The 13,813-nt window shown below is 43.3% G+C and overlaps 3 protein-coding genes across 7 annotated transcripts; 2 read left to right on the top strand and 1 right to left on the bottom strand.

Annotated features, from left to right (window-relative positions):
• Nucleotides 1-282: 282 nt before the first annotated feature.
• On the top strand, nucleotides 283-6,300 carry LOC119317038 (4-hydroxy-3-methylbut-2-en-1-yl diphosphate synthase (ferredoxin), chloroplastic-like). Its single transcript, XM_037591431.1, has 20 exons — nucleotides 283-500; nucleotides 821-1,085; nucleotides 1,224-1,381; nucleotides 1,482-1,588; nucleotides 1,670-1,770; nucleotides 1,853-1,929; nucleotides 2,023-2,142; nucleotides 2,219-2,449; nucleotides 2,906-3,022; nucleotides 3,160-3,234; nucleotides 3,311-3,388; nucleotides 3,641-3,700; nucleotides 3,791-3,853; nucleotides 3,957-4,101; nucleotides 4,194-4,335; nucleotides 4,813-4,890; nucleotides 4,974-5,133; nucleotides 5,366-5,464; nucleotides 5,546-5,650; nucleotides 5,842-6,300. Exons 2-20 carry the CDS (start codon nucleotides 869-871, stop codon nucleotides 5,941-5,943), a joined length of 2,235 nt encoding a protein of 744 aa, XP_037447328.1. The 5' UTR covers nucleotides 283-500; nucleotides 821-868; the 3' UTR covers nucleotides 5,944-6,300.
• Nucleotides 6,301-9,454: 3,154 nt separating this feature from the next.
• LOC119317036 (lactoylglutathione lyase) lies at nucleotides 9,455-12,636 on the top strand. 5 transcript variants are annotated; one of them, XM_037591424.1, is made up of 9 exons: nucleotides 9,455-9,571; nucleotides 10,305-10,425; nucleotides 10,515-10,639; nucleotides 10,860-10,924; nucleotides 11,005-11,220; nucleotides 11,335-11,382; nucleotides 11,464-11,571; nucleotides 11,656-11,808; nucleotides 12,322-12,636. In XM_037591424.1, exons 1-9 carry the CDS (start codon nucleotides 9,472-9,474, stop codon nucleotides 12,361-12,363), a joined length of 978 nt encoding a protein of 325 aa, XP_037447321.1. In that variant the 5' UTR covers nucleotides 9,455-9,471; the 3' UTR covers nucleotides 12,364-12,636. The 5 variants fall into 5 exon arrangements, with proteins under 5 accessions (XP_037447321.1, XP_037447322.1, XP_037447323.1 ...); XM_037591425.1 differs by having other exon boundaries at nucleotides 9,470-9,571; nucleotides 10,286-10,425; nucleotides 12,322-12,363; XM_037591426.1 differs by having other exon boundaries at nucleotides 9,542-9,630; nucleotides 10,286-10,425; nucleotides 12,322-12,363.
• A 219-nt stretch (nucleotides 12,637-12,855) lies between these two features.
• LOC119317037 (18 kDa seed maturation protein-like) lies at nucleotides 12,856-13,560 on the bottom strand. The gene has a single exon (XM_037591430.1). The coding sequence runs from the start codon at nucleotides 13,377-13,379 to the stop codon at nucleotides 13,101-13,103; it is 279 nt and encodes a 92-aa protein (XP_037447327.1). The 5' UTR covers nucleotides 13,380-13,560; the 3' UTR covers nucleotides 12,856-13,100.
• Between the last annotated feature and the right edge of the window lie 253 nt (nucleotides 13,561-13,813).

The raw sequence follows: 13,813 nt of genomic DNA, 5'->3' as shown, positions 1-13,813 counted from the left end.
CAGTAAACAAACGGGAACTCGAACCGTAGAAAATGGAATAGTGCCGTAAAACGAACAGCAGACGGGAGGCGCACCGGAAAACGACAGAGTGGCACGATGAAATCATGGCGGGGAGCGCCCGGAACTCCACTTCCACACTCGCGGCCTCCGCAGCGCTTGGCGGACCGAGTCCAGCAGGACCACTGGGTCGGGCGGCACGTCCGACGCTACGGAGCATGAAAAGCCCGGTGCACGCAGCGACCTCCGCGAGCGCAGAGATAAAAGGAAGGCAATTCTATCCGGTACGCCGGCACAAACCGCACCACTCGCGCACCACACTTCCACCAGCCATCTCCAGTCCTCGCTGTCGCTGCCTACAGGAAGAAGAGCACACGCGCTCGCTCGCTCGCTCGCAGCCCAACGCTCCTGCTTGCTTCCCGCGTCGCTGCCGTCGGCTGAGCGGCCCCTCACGAGGGACGAGGGTGGAGGAGAGGCGTCGCCGGACGGAGCTGCGCTGCGAGGTTCGGTGCTTTTTCCTTCTCGCTCTGCACGATTCCGATCGCGGTTTCATCTCGAGGAATCAATTTGAACCAAAGCTGTTCCCGATTGGTTGCAGAATTGCAGTTCCATCGAATTGAGCCGGAATTCTCTTTTACTAATTTTGTTTCCGGTTCATTTTTAAAAGAGTATTCTGTCACTTCGAAAACAAAACAATGGCCTTGTCCTGTTGCCGCACACCAAGCAATGGGCGAATATACCACCTCCTGCCAATTACTATAAAGCACACGGAAGATGAGCCATTGCTCCCCTCACCTCACCTCTAACCTTGGTTGCCCCGCAGGTGTTTGTAGGATTGCGTGCGTAGGCGAGCTTTCGAAGCTTGGGCACCATGGCCACCGGGATGGCACCAGCTCCGCTCTCGCACGTCAAGGTCCGCGGCGGAGGCATCGGCTTTACCAAGAGCGTCGACTTCGCCAAGGTCCTCTCCGTCCCGGGTGCGCTGAGGACGGGGTCCTCCAGAGGCAGGGCCCTCGTGGTGAGGAGCTCAAGTACAGAGTCTGATACTATGGAGCTCGAGCCGGCCTCCGAAGGAAGCCCGCTTCTTGGTATAATTCCCATGCTCTGGTCTCCTTGCATATAGGACTCAAATTATTTCCCATGCTATAGGGTTTGTTCCGGAGTTATATTGTGCCTTTGTATCTATCTGAAATACTGAATGATTTTCCCCGTTTGTTGTTCTTTAGTTCCCAGGCAGAAGTACTGCGAATCTATTCACCAAACAAGGAGGAGAAAAACACGCACTGTGATGGTCGGGAACGTGGCACTTGGCAGTGATCACCCCATAAGGATACAGACTATGACTACCTCAGATACCAAGGATGTTGCCAAGACCGTGGAAGAGGTGTGCTCTCTATCTGTGGATGCCAGCCCTGCATAGTCCCCTTATCTTTTTAGATGATTTCTGTTTGGTGAACTGACCAAGTATATCAATCACATTGCAGGTGATGAGGATAGCAGATAAAGGCGCTGATTTTGTTAGAATAACCGTCCAGGGTAAAAAGGAGGCTGATGCCTGCTTTGAGATTAAGAACACTCTTGTCCAGAAGAAGTAAGTACTGGAGTAAAAAATTGCCACAGATTCTGTTAGTTCTCATGAATGAGTCCTCACTTTCCTTTTGTGTTTCAACAGTTACAACATCCCTCTTGTGGCCGATATTCATTTTGCGCCCCCAGTAGCTTTAAGAGTGGCCGAATGCTTTGACAAAATCCGTGTTAACCCAGGAAACTTCGGTAAGTGATACCACGATGTATCTCATTTGCGTTGGCCAAATTCTTAACCTTGTATCATGAGTGCTGAGAACATTACTTTCAGCCGATCGCCGTGCCCAATTTGAGAAGCTGGAATATACTGAAGACGATTACGAAAAGGAGCTTGAACATATTGAGAAGGTCAAAACTTTATTCAATCTCTTGCTGCTGCTTCAATCCGTACGAACATATCATGTGTCATCTTACTTGCGCGCCGCTGTAATATCATTTCAGGTCTTTTCTCCATTGGTTGAGAAATGCAAGAAGTATGGAAGAGCCATGCGTATTGGAACAAATCATGGTAGTCTTTCTGACCGGATAATGAGCTACTATGGTGATTCTCCAAGGGGAATGGTAATTATTTCTTTTCTGAGGATATGCTTAACCATCATTTGATAGATGCATGATATTTTCTGCATACTAATTTCAGGTTGAGTCTGCTATGGAATTTGCTAGGATCTGTCGGAATTTGGACTTCCATAACTTTGTATTTTCAATGAAAGCAAGTAACCCTGTTGTCATGGTCCAAGCATATCGCCTGCTTGTGGCGGAAATGTATAACCTTGGATGGGATTATCCTTTGCACTTGGGAGTTACCGAAGCTGGTGAGGGTGAAGATGGGAGGATGAAGTCTGCTATTGGCATCGGAACACTTTTGATGGTAAATACATTGTTACTTCCTAGTGTTGTGTGAATGAGTTTCTTTCGTACAAGTGTTCTTAAAGTGAGTTGAATTACATGGGAATCTTGATTGATTCTTATAAATAAATAATACTTTGCTTTTCAAAACTTATGGTTGGAAGCTGAGGTTGCTTATTTGACTCAATAAACTTGGTATTCAGGACCCTAGCTCACTTCAGATAGCTGATTCCAAAACAGTATTTCAGAGTACTGAATTATAGTTTGCCAATGAGCTGATTGAGATGTACAAGACAAGATTTGCTTGCTCACTTTCCAATGCTTTGCTTGTATGTTACTTTGTTGTATCTCGAGACCTTTGCCATGCTATCATCTGACACATGTTATGACTACTAGTCTCTTGTAAGGCCTATATATGTGTATATTTTTTTTCTTGAACAGGTTGTAAGGCTTATATCTTCTGTTTGTTGTCTTGTAGGATGGCTTGGGTGATACAATCCGTGTATCCCTCACAGAACCACCAGAGGAAGAAATTGATCCTTGCAGGAGACTCGCAAATCTTGGAACTCAGGCTGCAAACCTACAAATAGGGGTGGTAATGAACTTTCCCTTTCCCTAGCAGTTCATTTTCCTCTTGTTTAGTTGCTATAGTGCAATGTTTTTTTTTTGCAGTAATGCTTTGCCATATCTGATTGTTTGAGCACTATTAAAGCATTTATCTTGTGCTCTTAGGCCCCATTTGAAGAAAAACATAGGCGTTATTTTGATTTCCAGCGTAGAAGTGGCCAGTTGCCTTTGCAGAAGGAGGTCAGGCAAAAACAATCAATTACCAGATCATTAAAACTGATGGTACCATATTTCTTACAAATTGCTCTCACAACAGGGTGAGGCAGTAGATTACAGAGGTGTCCTTCATCGTGATGGCTCTGTTCTGATGTCAGTTTCCTTAGATCAGTTGAAGGTAAACTGCATCTTCCTTACTCTTCTTGTGGACCGTATTGATATGTTCCTTGTGTGACACCACCAAAAGATATCTTGATGCAGCTATTTTCTAATCTAAACCAGGATGACTTTCGCAGTCTCTTAGTTTCGATGCATTTAGCAAAAGGCTACTTTGTTACTTGGATTGATAAAATAGCTACAGCGAAGATATATAGATTTCGCGTCTGAATTAATGTGTTCTGTAATGATGAAAGCCTCCTTTATTTGCCAGGCTCCTGAGCTCCTTTATAGGTCTCTTGCTGCGAAGCTTGTGGTTGGCATGCCTTTCAAGGTCTGATCTTCTATAACTGTATCTTCTAGCATGCAACTATTTTTAGAGGGACTTCAGTTTAAACTGACTGATTTCTTGTATGAACATTAGGATTTGGCAACTGTAGATTCAATTCTTTTGAGAGAACTGCCCCCTGTAGAAGATGCTGAAGCAGTGAGTTTCATACATTTCTTTGCCCTTCTCATGTGACAGACATTTGTATATAATTATATTCGTTTATGAAAGATTGCCTGCTATAATTTGTATTTCTGTACAGAGACTTGCACTCAAAAGATTAGTTGACATCAGCATGGGCGTGTTGACTCCCTTATCAGAGCAATTAACAAAGCCACTCCCACATGCAATTGTGCTTGTCACCCTCGATGAACTATCAAGTGATGCAAAGAAGCTTTTGCCAGAAGGTAGCAAATTGTTTCTGACTTATGTAAATTTCAAATTCTGTGTTTAAAGATATTGATTTTTCTGTTACATGACTTACTCTTTTTTCTTGTAGGCACTAGATTTGCTGTCACTCTTCGTGGAGATGAATCATATGAGCAGCTAGATGTTCTTAAGAGTGTTGATAATATAACGATGTTGTTACATAATGTTCCATATGGTGAAGAGAAGACTGGTAGAGTACATGCTGCTAGGAGGTATGTGCACACAGTAGGCAAATTGAAAAGCTCTGTTCAGTATTCACTGCAGCATGTTCCAAATAATGAAATATTGATAAAAAAAAAAGGGCAACCTGGTGCATGTAGCTCCCGCTTGCGCAGGGTCCAGGGAAGGGTCCGACCACTTTGGGTCTATAGTACGCAGCCTTTCCCTACATTTCTGTAAGAGGCTGTTTCCAGGACTTGAACCCATGACCTCATGGTCACAAGGCAGCAGCTTTACCACTGCGCCAAGGCTCCCCTTCAAATAATGAAATATTGATATGGTGAACTAAATGGTCAAGTATAAACTACGATTTAAGCAGGAAGAAGTCTTTGACTCTATAGAAGACCATCAGTTGTGAAACAATTAATGTCTTTTAAGTATTATTATACTTAACAGATCATAATAACCAATATGGTGCTTCTGATTTGTTGCGCCTACCTAACATATATATTTTTGTTCTTGTTTTACAGGCTGTTTGAGTACTTAGAGACCAGTGGTTTGAACTTTCCTGTGATCCATCACATTGATTTCCCTAAAAGCATCGATAGGTGACTCCCAAATATTCTTCCCATGGGAATTCCTGAGTAGGGGTATTTGTTATGTTGTACTTACACTATTCAAATAAATGCAGAGATGGTCTTGTTATTGGTGCTGGGAGCAATGTTGGTGCTCTTCTAGTTGATGGTCTGGGTGATGGTGTACTTCTTGAAGCTGGTAACCAGGAGTTTGAATTCTTGAGGGATACATCCTTCAACTTGCTACAGGGTTGCCGGATGCGCAACACAAAAACTGTACGTTGATGAATTGTTTTCTTAATAGATAGGGCTTGCTCTATCTCTAGATCCCCTAAGTGAGATCCATTTCCAGTTGAACTGTTTTTGCTTCACACTCCCTCTGTCACAATGAAAATTTGAGATTAACCTACCAATATCAGCCAAAGAGGGGGCGAGGGGGGTTGGTTATTATCTCTTCCGAAAATAAAAAATCGTTGGAGCCATTTCTGACTGTTAACGAATTCTGCAGGAATATGTCTCTTGTCCTTCTTGTGGGCGAACGCTCTTCGACCTCCAAGAAATCAGTGCTCAGATTAGAGAGAAGACCTCTCATTTGCCTGGCGTCTCTGTAATCTCTCAAACACTTGATTGTTTCCATTCATTTTAGGTAAAACATTGGCCTGATTCACTATATTTGTATTTGTGGCAGATTGCTATTATGGGTTGCATTGTTAATGGGCCAGGAGAGATGGCTGATGCCGACTTTGGATATGTTGGAGGTGCCCCTGGAAAGATCGACCTTTATGTTGGGAAGGTAACAGTCCAACACGTTCATATTGAATCATACCGGATGGATATTTTGCTACAATTGTGATAAATTCAAATTTGTTCATGAATCTGTTGAGCACACCTTTTAATTGTGCAGTGATGGCGTGAATAAATATATGAGACCAGTCTTACTGCCATCGTTTCCTTCCGTTGACACCATGTATCTTTTTGCTGTAGACTGTTGTGCAACGGGGAATTGCAATGGAGGGTGCCACTGAAGCCTTGATTCAGCTAATCAAGGACCATGGCCGTTGGGTGGATCCTCCTACTGAGGAGTAGGCTCAGGCTGCTTCCTGTAGTTCATGTGTAGCCCCTAAACGATCTGCTAGCGGAATATCCAGTGTATCCACAGAGGACATCCCAGCACATATTGTATATCAGTTGGGAAATAAAATAGAAACAATGTTGGCTGTGATTCTGCGACAACTTGATGAAGCATAAGCAGCATAGAAGCTTCTTGAAATCACATCACCATATATCTTAAGCATGTAGGAGTGCATTTGTAAATGACATGCAGAAAATCAAAGTAGTTTACCCGCGCGTTGCTGCTACAGTGTATTCACGAAGGACATCCCAACACATATTGTATATCAATTGGGAAATAAAGTAGAAACAGGGCTGGACACGATTCTGCGACATCTTGATGAAGCATAAGCAGCTTAGAAGCTTCTTGAAATCACGTCACTATATATCTTAAAGAAGGTTATGCTATTATGCAAGTACATTTGTAAATTCTTATTTGTATATTTTGATTTGTTCCAAGCTGTGCGGCTGGACATGGTTTTTGAAAAACACAGTAGAAATCAATGGGAAAAAAAATCCCCCTGTTCAACTTCTTCTAGAACCATCCCAATCCAATTATGTGTGCGTGGTTTGTTGGAGTTTTTTCTCCTTTGGTTTAGGAGAACCTCTTGTTGTGTTTTTTGTATCTTTTGCCCACTATGTCTGAATCTTGGCTTCGCCCTCTTGGAGGTGGCTGATACTAGGGACGATCAACATGCACTACAGGGAGGAGCGCAAGAGGAGGCTCAACTCATTTGAGTTGAAGAAGTATAAGAAGAGTAGTGAGACTTTTGTTGTGTCAGATTTTTGTTTCATATCATGTCATTTTTGTGTCACTAAAATAAGTTTATCGAGGGATTATGTTTAGTGCATGTTAACCTTGTCAGTGTCATGGCGTTTGAAACAAAGTTCAACTGGTGTTTGAAATGAAGTTTAAATGGTGTTTCTATGTAAAAGAGGACAATTTAGCAAAAGAAGAACTTCTTTGGGAGTTAACATTTTAGCATGGCGAGACCTCACCCTGTCAGCACTAAGGAATTATTAAGTACTTCCTCCGTCCCAAAATAAGTGTCTCAACTTTATACTAACTTCAGTACAAAGTTGTACTAAGGTTAAGTCATTTATTTTGGGACGGAGGAAATATTAAGTTTTGAGAATGGGTTTTAGGAAGTAAACTCTTAAAGATATGTTGGAGTTGCTTTAAGGAGATGATCTACAACTCTCCTATAGCCCAGTTCTTTTCGCGCAGGATTTTGCAGAATCAAGATTCTAGAAAATTCTCCTAGAATCTGCTTCCCACAGAATCTACTGTCGAGTTCTTTTCTAAGATTGTAGGTTGAGATTGTGGATTGAGTTACCCTGCAAAAAAAAAGAGATTGTGGATTGAGTTGTGTGCTGAAATGTCTGTACTGCCCTTAGACAAAAATTGTTTGATGATTTGTTAACACCTTGTTTCAAACCATAACTTTTTCATATGAGCACAAAAGTGATTTACGAATATCATAAAGTGCTAAATATTACAATTAGGATGGTTTAAATTTTGTTCCTTACAAAAGTGGATGAACTAAAAATAGAAAAAATAATCTCAAGGTATGAGACTGGCAGCAATAGCTTCACGTGTTGCGGTCATGCTACCATCATCTTCTGGTGGTAGAGCGTTGGCACCTGTAAACAACAATGGAGGTTGCACATACACATCACTAACAAACTTGTCAAAATGCACATTACATAACTTGCTATCATGAATCCAATTGTGGAGGCACATGGATGTAGTGACGATCATCTTTCAGGTCTCTAGTTTGTACCGAGGTATGCCTCCGAGAATTTGTCATTTCATCTTGAGAACACCAAATGCTCTTTCAATGACATTTCACAAAGAATGACGATGGTTGATTGTCTCATACCTCCCACCGGTGGGTGCTGTTGGAAATCTGGTACATGATATCGTTGCCCTTTGTATGGTGCCAGATATCCAACCCCGTCTGGATATCCATAGTGCACAAGGTAATATTTATCTATAATAGGACATCAAAAGACATTAGAAATTTACAACATACCATCCTATATATAACAATATGGATACATACTCGGGGTTGTGAAAAATGATCATGACAAACTATAGCATTGCTCCACACACGTGTGCCGGGTGCAAAGGCGCGCGGACGGGAGACGGGGCTGACGGGGGTAGAGCGGCGGAGGAAGGAGCAGGGCGGTGACGAGGCTGGCGGCGGTGCGACAACCCTAGTGCTCACTGCGCGTGGGCGAGTTCTTTCGCTTGATGCGTGGTTGGTCGATCGCGAGCGCCCCCTCATTTTTCTGTACATGAGGGGTGGATGGGTCGGTGGCATTCTGACCGTAATTACGTGCTATAATAGGGATATTTTTTAATTCAAATATTTTTCTTTTTAGGGACTCCAAAATCTTGAGATTATGGGAAAATACAGTATTTTTTTTTAGATTTTGGATTGTACTGAAGCAAAAGCAAGTTTTTTTGGCTCAAGATTTTCTAGACCGAGATTTTCCTTTTTTTGGAAATGGAGGCTTGTCCCTGGCCTCTGCATCGGAACAATGCATGCAACCCTCTTATTAAGAAGTCTCGAAGTAGCCTAAAGTGTTAAAAGTATTACAGCTCGCAAGCGGAGCGAAAAAAAAAAGAAAAGTAAATGCTCAATATTACAACCGGTATGACAATGTAAAGGACCAGCTCCCTAGATTATCAAAAGAACCAAGCCTATGTTAAGATTATCAAAGATGCCCACAACTCACAAAAGACGGTCAAGATGATCATTCTCAATTATGTATGGCCTCGACTAGAGCTCAGTACTATGTGATCACTTTGATGTGCCATTCTTTGAGAATTGGTAATGCAACTTTTATAATCTGTACTAATATAAAAAAACTCAAAGGAGCAGATCTAATTAATCTCAGCCATTAAACTACATCAATCTAATGACCTAGGTTGCTTCAATGGTGAGGTCGTATCCTATCAAATTCTTAATTTTCTCTAAATATTACCGTGCATTGCACATTTACTAGTAAAGTTAAAAGTAGTTGTAGCAAAACCTTTCTGCCAAATTTGTTGTAGATGTGGCACTCTCTTCACTGTAGCATGTGTAGTTGCTTCTCGTGGCCGTAGAGTTGTCTGGGCCCACGAGCATATAGCAGTAATTGTTGTGATGTTTGTTTACCTCAGCAGAACACGATTTTGGAGTGCTAGTAGTAGGTGATGTTTGTGATTAGCATTCTGCCAAATTGACAGAACCTGGACGTCTCTCTGTTTCAGTTGAACTCCCATATACTCCCTCCATTTCAAAATATAGTGCATTTCCGCTTCCCGAAGTCCAACTTTAACCATAAATTTAACCAATAAGACCAATTGCGGCGGAAGAAAAAATTATATAATTGAAAACTTCTTTCAAATACGAATTCACTGATATAATTTTTACTCCCGCCGCAATCGGTCTCGGTAATTAAATTTATGGTCAAAGTTGAAACACGTGGATAGAGGAAGCACTACATTGTGGAATGAAGGGAGTACTGCAGAAGCCTCTAGAACCTCCTCAGCGTGGGTCCAAACGAAACCAAACCGAATCAAGCCGATTATCTGCCGGATCGAATTTCCGAGGTGAGCATCCCCAAATCCATCTCATTCTTCACCCCCCGGTTGCTCCCGTTACCCGCCGGGTGCGTAGTTTCCGGTTCCGCATTCCTTTCTTTCTGCTCAGATTTCTTAGGTTTCTGATACAAGTTTTTGGTAGCTTCCTCCCCTTTCTACTTGGGATTCTTATCTGTATAATTTGATTTGTTCCAAGCACTGCGGATGGGCAGGATTTTTCGAAAATACTGTAGAAATCATGGGCAAAATCCCCCGATCCGACCTTTTATAGAACCACCTCAATCCAACTACACGTGTGTGCACTTTGCTGGAGTTTTTTCTCAAAAAGAAAAAATAAAGTTCGGTTTAGGAGGAGAACCACACTTAGGTTGGAATCTATATTGGTGGTAAGAGGATGAGACGCTTTCAGATCTTGAGCTGGGCTGGGAAAACGCTAATTTTATTTTTTACGAGTGAGTAACGTTTCTGTTATGTGAAGTGGCTGTTTTGGCAGACTTTACTTCGCAAAACGATTACATTGTTGATGGTGGATGGAGAGTAAGACATGCTCTCTCGACTGATATTATGCTTTTGAAGCATTCTGATTTTGTGCCATGATTCTGACTGTGTGAGTAGCTTAACTTTCATGTCGGGGACTCCTTGTACATGCTTTTTTGTTCACTGTTTTTTCTCATGATTATCCTGTTACCTCTTCCCTTGCTCTAATCATGGAATGCATAACAGCTCTGACAAGTGACAACAGGGATGGCAACCGGTAGCGAAGCTGGAAAGCCCGCGGAGGTCGTGCTGGAGTGGCCTAAGCAGGACAAAAAGAGGATGCTGCATGCTGTTTACCGTGTGGGAGATCTGGACCGTACCATTAAGTATGTTAGCTATACTTCCGGTCGATGTTTATATTTGCACCATCAATACTAGTATGTTTGTGCTGATGCAAGTGATTTAATTCTCATAGGTGTTACACAGAATGCTTTGGGATGAAGCTGTTGAGGAAAAGAGATGTTCCTGAAGAGAAGTACACCAATGCGTTTCTTGGGTTTGGACCTGAGGACACTAATTTTGCACTTGAGCTGACTTACAGTATGTTCATTGGTCCGCTCGCAATTGTTTCTAATGCAACCGGTTTGATATCCTTGTTAATGTTTGGTCGACGTGTGTATCTGCCTCAGTGATAGTACTGGAAAACTGATGGGGTCTTTATTCTTCTCTCTGCATATGAGCCGATAAATTCTTTGGTGGGTTAATAGTGTCATTCTTTTCCACCTCCTGTTGTGCTAATATGTCCGTTCTCGTTTGATAGATTATGGTGTTGACAAGTATGACATTGGAGCGGGCTTTGGACATTTTGCCATCGCAAATGAGGATGTGTGTATTGCTTACCTGCAACATCTTACCCTTCATGTTACAGACCTTCAGGCTTATACGATGTCGTGGATGCAACGCAGGTGTACAAGCTGGCTGAGACAATTAAATCATCTTCTTGTTGTAAGATCACTCGTGAACCTGGTCCTGTCAAGGGAGGGTCCACTGTGATTGCCTTTGCACAAGACCCAGATGGTTACATGTTCGAGCTTATCCAGAGGGGTCCGACGCCTGAGCCTCTCTGTCAAGTTATGCTTCGTGTTGGTGACCTTGATCGGTCTATCATGTTCTACGAGAAGGTATTGTTTTGTAAAAGGAGAGGCTGTTTGAAACGTTAGAGACACTATCCTTTCTGAATATTCTCTAGGACAATAGTTATATGTGTGATATTCTCACATCTGTCTTTTATGCAGGCCCTTGGGATGAAGCTTCTGAGGAAAAAAGATGTGCCTCAGTACAAGGTACATCACATGACAATTGTTGTTCTGATGCCATTTGTCCTTCGAATTATGATGAACTGAGCATGTTTATGATTTGTACAGTACACAATTGCCATGATGGGCTATGCCGAGGAGGATAAGACCACTGTTCTGGAGTTGACATACAACTATGGTGTCACAGAATATAACAAGGGCAATGCATATGCTCAGGTTTTGACAAGTTTTTTTTGCATTATTTCCTCTTTAGGTTTTGGCATTTCCTTTCTTAATGGTTGTTGTGTTGCCTAAGTGCAGGTTGCTATTGGCACTGACGATGTGTACAAGAGTGCTGAAGCAGTTGAGCTGGTTACCAAAGAACTAGGTGGAAAGATTCTACGGCAGCCTGGGCCACTACCGGGGCTGAACACGAAGATCACCTCTTTCCTTGACCCCGATGGCTGGAAAGTGGTATGTCTTCTGGCTGTCTTGTGCATCACACTGCTTTATTTGAATCGAGGCGGGTGAATTAATTACAAGATATGTTTGCTGTAGTCAATGCTTTGATTTAAAATTTGAAGAGCTTATTGTAGTCAATGTACTTTGGCAGTTAAATGAATTAAATAAATTTGAGACGAAATGAAGAACAATTCAATTGGCTTACACGAAGTGACTGATAATTGCTAGTTTGTCTGTATAAACGAATTGTTTCCAGTTAGTACATAGTTTCAGAGTCTACTCTTGGATTGGCACCTTCAAGGACAAGCTGTTGCTTGTAAATGCAAAATAGAAAATTGGAAAACAGCATCATTATAAGAAAGTAGGCATCCTAGGTGTAGCGAGCAAATTAATAGTAAGAACTTTTGCGTGCGGCATGTTTGTCATACTGAACATGATTTCTTAGGAGGTTGTTCTTCCGTGTCCTTGGCAACCAGCAGGCCACATTATCTGTGGCTAATGTTATTCTTGGGGTTGGGGTTGTAGGTTCTGGTGGATCATGCGGACTTCCTCAAGGAACTCCACTAAAGATCAGCAGGCCCCACGCCCGGGAGTTGTTGAAGAGGCAAACCTTATGCAGCAATGGTATTTGATGTAATAAAATGGCAGCCTCTTCCGCTCGACCAACAAAAATAAAAGCTACTGTACCACCGAATACCTATGCCGTGATTGGCCTAGTTAGAGGACTTGCTCTGTACAGTATGTGCTATGATCGCTGAACATGAATACTCCTACTACTGAGATGGGTCTGCATGCGCAGTCGGAGAGTGGTTTCCAATGATCTGATATGTTTTCTACCTCTGTTTTTGAACTGCAAAAATGTCTTATATTTAGGAATTTGAACTGGAAAACGGCTTATATTTAGGATTTAGGAACAGAGGGTGTACTATTGAGACGAATTGGGCATGCTGACGGCATGAGCTATGCATTCCAGGGTTTTATCTTATTAACCATTTCACCTGAAAGTCAGGAATCTTGAAACCTGCATCGCCATGATCAAGCACGCTTAGCTCAGTCTCGTAAACACCATTCGTTCTGCTGACAATTGTACTACTTATCTAACAATTGTATACACACATCTCGTTCGATTACAGATCACAAGCAGCAGCGGGAAACGTCACCAATACCCGAGTTACGGAAAGCACACACGACACAGTCAACACCACATGAACTGTCCCTAAAAATAAAAAAGAATACGTATAGCTGGATCACTGCGCCGGTCGCTCTGGTCATACGCCGCCGTGCCTCGGCGACGCGCGCGCGCCTCATTCGTCACCGTGGCCGCCGTGGCGGTCCTCCGTCTCTGCGCACTCCTTGGCGGCGGCGTGGCCCCGCACGGCGCGCTGCTTCTCCTCCTCGGCGGCGTGAATCCGCTGCTGCTTCTTCACCTCGGCCGCCTCCTTGTTCACCACCGCCGCCTCCCTGTGCCCTGTCGTGTACGCCGCGGCCTTGTCCACCTGCCCCTGCACGGCGGCCCTCGTCTTCTCCATGCCGGCGCGCGCCGACGCGCCGGCGTTCACCGCGGCCTCCTTGCCCGACTCCATGCCGCCCGACCTCCCTTGCTTCAGTTTGGACTAGCCGACGATACTGCTGAAATCTCTAGACAAGCTGCCGTGCTTTCGCAAGCAGGGTCGAGGCGACACTTATAGCGCGGTGCCCTGAATCCACGGAAGGAGGATTTGTTGCCTCAGGCCATGACGCGTGTCAGAGTGTACGTGGGAGACGCGTAGAGAACGGTGTGGTGGCTGGGGTGAGGTGTGCGGACACGAGGCATCCCCGCCATTTGATTATCTATAAGTTTGAGCCGTTTCAATATCATTGGCCGCACGAAAGATGAGTCACTGCTTCCTGTTAGAAAGTAAAACGAGTGAGGCAATCGACAGAGATGTAAAGTGGAGGGTTGTCTTTATTGGCAGAAATCACATATTTGACCTGAAGGCGAAATCAAATCACAAACTAACCTGCTTTTGAATTTTTT

Source organism: Triticum dicoccoides, chromosome 6A (genome assembly GCF_002162155.2).
Source record: "Triticum dicoccoides isolate Atlit2015 ecotype Zavitan chromosome 6A, WEW_v2.0, whole genome shotgun sequence".
Classification (NCBI taxonomy): domain Eukaryota; kingdom Viridiplantae; phylum Streptophyta; class Magnoliopsida; order Poales; family Poaceae; genus Triticum; species Triticum dicoccoides.
This window is presented reverse-complemented; position numbering and strand designations above follow the sequence as displayed.

Coding starts and splice junctions, on each gene's coding strand:
- LOC119317038 (XM_037591431.1), top strand. CDS start 869: ATGGCCACCGGGATGGCACCAGCTCCGCTCTCGCACGTCAAGGTCCGC. Junction 2,143..2,218: donor GTGATTCTCCAAGGGGAATG/GTAATTATTTCT, acceptor TACTAATTTCAG/GTTGAGTCTGCTATGGAATT. Junction 4,336..4,812: donor AGAGTACATGCTGCTAGGAG/GTATGTGCACAC, acceptor CTTGTTTTACAG/GCTGTTTGAGTACTTAGAGA.
- LOC119317036 (XM_037591424.1), top strand. CDS start 9,472: ATGAAGGGAGTACTGCAGAAGCCTCTAGAACCTCCTCAGCGTGGGTCC. Junction 11,221..11,334: donor CTATCATGTTCTACGAGAAG/GTATTGTTTTGT, acceptor TCTTTTATGCAG/GCCCTTGGGATGAAGCTTCT. Junction 11,572..11,655: donor AGGGCAATGCATATGCTCAG/GTTTTGACAAGT, acceptor GCCTAAGTGCAG/GTTGCTATTGGCACTGACGA.
- LOC119317037 (XM_037591430.1), bottom strand. CDS start 13,379: ATGGAGTCGGGCAAGGAGGCCGCGGTGAACGCCGGCGCGTCGGCGCGC.